Raw genomic sequence first — 4,713 nt, 5'->3', positions numbered from 1 at the left:
GTGGTCTCATGCTTCAGATCATAACATTGCAGTGTACGCTCGCTACGAGGTGGACGGGGTCGTCAAGACTCCTCTTCTTTGTATGGCTCCACTGCTCAACGAGGAGGAGGAAGACCTCTCCGCCCGCGGCCACATGGCGTTTCTTGCCACTATGCTGCCTCGGGACTACGGCAAGCAGCTGGACCAGTGCTGTTTCCTGGTGGGAGACAACTGCTCGGTTAACCGGCGGCTCGCAACGCTGATGGGTGTGCCGCTAATCGGCTGTGCCGCCACCGCCTTAACCGAGCAGTGCAAGCTGACATGCAAGACTATGAGGACGAGCTGGATGCTGTCCCCAAAAATTTAGAGATAAAGTTTCGAAACCTGAAGCAAAGTGCCAAGCTGAGGTAAGTTTGAACTGATTATGATGTAGTTTAGAAACGTTTTCTATTGGATTTTCTATTTTGAATGTAGAACTAAACGCCGCTCCGTCCAGTTATCCGCCAAGATACTCGATGGAGCTCCACTTTCGCTATGGTGATGCGGTACTTCACACTGCTAAAGTTTATCGACAGCGATGACGACGACATCGCAGATTTGCTGCCGTCCCCTTCGTACAACCGTCGTTTTGCGTGCTCTGCTAGCAGACTTGAAGAAGGTCGAGTCCGTTGCAAAAGCTTTACAGGGAAGCGAAGGTATCAATAACTGGAGGCTCGAGGGTGGCTGGAGGGCCTATGTTTTCTCTCAAACCACACTCCGCTCGGTACATTGGTACGTGCAGCATATTTTTTCCTTTTCTAGTATCCATTGCTAATTTGTTTTGTATTCACTATGAGCACTAGGCCCACGCGCTGAAATTGTTCACAGCCCTGACTTTGAGTCAGGGTGTGTACGGGTCTTAGGCGGCAATGCAGCCCGCCTCACGCGAGCTGAAAAAACAGTGTTGACTCCGTTCAAGTCGACAGGCCCTCCTGCAGTGAGTGAAGACGAGGACGACGGCGAAAGTTCGTTCGTCCAGCTGCTTCAAAAGAGACGCCGACTTGCCGCGAAGGAGACCAAGTACAAGCTCTTGCACGCAATCCCTGCGACGTCCAACGTGGTGGAGCGCTTTTTTAGCGTTGCTCGTACCACGTTTGGCCAAGAACGCCATGGACTGCAGCCCATTACTTTAGAAATGATTCTCTTCCTGCGCGAAAATGCTGGTTACTGGGACGCACAAACACTTGACACAGCAACTCGAGCGTAGATACCTGTTATTGATTCAATAAACCGTGTTTATTGCAGCAATAACTCAATTATTTATTGGTCTTCTAGCTAAAGCATCATAACGTATTGCCAACATACAAGCTAGCTTCGCGATAATTTATCGTGAAGATGCTACTACGATAAATAACAATATCATTTTCGGACCCCCTGACAGTGTAGTGTATAGTAACACCATCACTGTGTGACGCCTTGATCTTCATGCTCGCGAACAGCGGGTCGTTTTGATTTGATCCATGCTGCCGTCGAACTGCCCGTCCCGCCTCGCGGTCGCGTTCCTCATCCAAGCATTAATGACTGTCGCCATTCGTCCTGATCACCTCTTGAAGCGCAACCTGGCCGTCATCTTCAATGTGGGCTGCTTGGGTCTTGGCCACGGGCGGTGTTTCTGAATACATTTTCAGCTTGACCCTGTGCCGGTAGGCTTGACAGGCTGTCAAGTGATGTCCATAGCCGTCGCGTTGCTGACACCGCTACGTCAGATCATGGGGTTCTTGTTAAGAGGTCTCCACTGCCAACGTGTGGCTCTCGTCTGACGTAGCGTGCTCTCGTCGTGAGGAAAGACATGCATTGGGCTCAAGTCTTTCGCGCCGGCATGGCTGGATCTTTTTGCTGATCACTTGGCAACTTACTTCCAATGTCGTCCAAGCTGCGTTTCCCGCTGCCAAAAAACTACTTCGGTCACATCGAGGTCACGGCTGCGCAGAAGCTTGAGTATCGCGATGTGGTGCAGCGCAGACTCAACGAGCTGCTGGACGACGAGCAGCACTACAATGAGCGCAAAGCCAATAAATTGCCGTGCCTGCCACCCGCAGACTGGAAGTACGTGCGGTCGCTCGAGGATATAAAAATCTACAGACGTAGACGGCGAGGACGGTCACTTGAGGAAATCGCAAAGCACGAGGACATCCCCGAGGCCAGACAAGCGGTAGCGAACGGCCAGCCAAGTATCGTAGCGACGGGAAATATTGCCGGCACGGTAGAGAATCTGCTCTACGGGTTAGCCGACACGAACTACGAGGAGATGCGCACCACGACGTCCTTCCTGGATGTCGACACGGATTTCGCGGTTCTGCGCGTTTTCGAGTTGGCAACCGCGGACGACCCGCTGCATTTCTTCGGCCTCAAGTGGCTCTACAGCTCGTCCGCTCCATTTATCGAGCCGCGGGATGTCTGCTTTCTAGAAGCCATGGGGGTGCAGAAAGACGCCAATGACGAGATGTACGGCTACCTGGTGCTCAGGGGGTCCGAAAATGATATTGTTATTTATCGTAGTAGCATCTTCACGATAAATTATCGCGAAGCTAGCTTGTATGTTGGCAATACGTTATGATGCTTTAGCTAGAAGACCAATAAATAATTGAGTTATTGCTGCAATAATCACGGTTTATTGAATCAATAACAGGTATCTACACTCGAGTTGCTGTGTCAAGTGTTTGTGCGTCCCAGTAACCAGCATTTTCGCGCAGGAAGAGAATCATTTCTAAAGTAATGGGCTGCAGTCCATGGCGTTCTTGGCCAAACGTGGTACGAGCAACGCTAAAAAAGCGCTCCACCACGTTGGACGTCGCAGGGATTGCATGCAAGAGCTTGTACTTGGTTTTCTTCGCGGCAAGTCGGCGTCTCTTTTGAAGCAGCTGGACGAACGAACTTTTGCCGTCGTCCTCGTCTTCACTCACTGCAGGAGGGCCTGTCGACTTGAACGGAGTCAACACTGTTTTTTCAGCTCGCGTGAGGCGGGCTGCATTGCCGCCTAAGACCGTACACACCCTGGCTCAAAGTCAGGGCTGTGAACAATTTCAGCGCGTGGGCCTAGTGTTCATAGTGAATACAAAACAAATTAGCAATGGATACTAGAAAAGGAAAAAATATGCTGCACGTACCAATGTACCGAGCGTAGTGTGGTTTGATGGAAATCAAGCCATCCAGCCACACTCGAGCATCAAGTAGTGATACTTCGCTTCCCTGTAAAGCTTTTGCAACGGACTCGACCTTCTTCAAGTCTGCTAGCAGAGCACGCAAACGGCGGTTGTACGAAGGGGACGGCAGCAAATCTGCGATGTCGTCGTCATTGCTGTCGATAAACTCCAGCAGTGTGAAGTACCGCATCACCATAGCGAAAGTGGAGCTCCATCGAGTATCTTGGCGGATAACTGGACGGAGCGGCGTTTTAGTTCTACATTCAAAATAGAAACCCAATTAGAAACGTTTCTAACTACATCATTATCAGTTCAAACTTACCTCAGCTTGGCACTTTGCTTCAGGTTACGAAGCTTGATCATTAACTTCTGGACAGCATCCAGCTCGTCCTCATAGTCTTGCATGTCAGCTTGCACTGCTCGGTCAAGGCGGTGGCGGCACAGCCGATTAGCGGCACACCCATCAGCGTTGCGAGCCGCCGGTTAACCGAGCAGTTGTCTCCCACCAGGAAACAGCACTGGTCCAGCTGCTTGCCGTAGTCCCGAGGCAGCATAGTGGCAAGAAACGCCATGTGGCCGCGGGCGGAGAGGTCTTCCTCCTCCTCGTTGAGCAGTGGAGCCATACAAAGAAGAGGAGTCTTGACGACCCCGTCCACCTCGTAGCGAGCGTACACTGCAATGTAATGCTCTGAAGCATGAGACCACACATCAAAGATTAGCCCAAAAAGGTCAGGAATCTCTTCAGCGATGCCACGCTCCACGGCCCGCGTCACACTACTCATGCCAGAGACGAGCGTCTCGACACAAATTGAGTCAAGGTTAGTACCTATAGAAAGCAAATAGAAACAGAAGTTAGAAATTCATAGGCAACTTTAGAAATGCGTATGACTTACCTTTTGGCCGCCTCATTCTCGCAGAATGACAGCGGAAGATTGCTCTTTAGGATCCACTCCATCCAGCTGAATAGATTGAGAGAGGAGCGCCGCACGTAGTTGAGGATAGACCCCGTCTCGGCCGAGCTAGCGGCGAGCATGAGGCTCTCATGGGTTGGGTGCTCGCTTCGAACGTGCGATACTAGGTTGGAAAAGCCATTGCGGCTAGCCTGCTTTCGAACCGTGCCGCAACGACAGCGGTAGTACTCGAGGATGACTTCATCAAACTCGTCGCGGCACGTTTGAAAGAAGAACCCAGCAATTTGTGCTGGCGTGAACGTGGAGCGCACACTGCGTCGAGACGAGAAGACCATGGTAACGGGAGTGTCGGCGTGGGAAGTGAGAGAAAAGAAAATGAGTCTGCTGAGATCAGCCGATTCGGCAACAAAACGACTGGTTCGTGGCGATCGATTGACTGCTGCAGATAACTTCAGGAAATTGTACGCATAAATTACCGTATGTAATATGCAGCCACCATAAATTATGCACGAGCCTAGTTTAGGGTGACAACATAAATAATGTCTGCTTATTTATTGAAATTACTGTGTCGTCAATTTTTTTGGGGGGCCCTGGGTCATTCTACACCTTTGCCCGGCCAATGTTGACCTCATTTCATCCAA

General features: G+C 50.8%; 1 protein-coding gene across 1 annotated transcript; it reads left to right on the top strand.

The window, feature by feature from the left end:
• Positions 1–1,879: 1,879 nt before the first annotated feature.
• On the top strand, positions 1,880–2,575 carry PITG_15161 (uncharacterized protein; the record flags this gene model as incomplete). Its single annotated transcript, XM_002898268.1, has 1 exon — positions 1,880–2,575. The coding sequence occupies one exon, from the start codon at positions 1,880–1,882 to the stop codon at positions 2,573–2,575; it is 696 nt and encodes a 231-aa protein (XP_002898314.1).
• Between the last annotated feature and the right edge of the window lie 2,138 nt (positions 2,576–4,713).

This window comes from Phytophthora infestans, genomic scaffold (assembly GCF_000142945.1).
Source record: "Phytophthora infestans T30-4 supercont1.38 genomic scaffold, whole genome shotgun sequence".
NCBI lineage: Eukaryota > Oomycota > Peronosporomycetes > Peronosporales > Peronosporaceae > Phytophthora > Phytophthora infestans.
The sequence above is the reverse complement of the archived record's forward strand: the minus strand, read 5'-3'. Positions and strand labels throughout refer to the sequence as shown.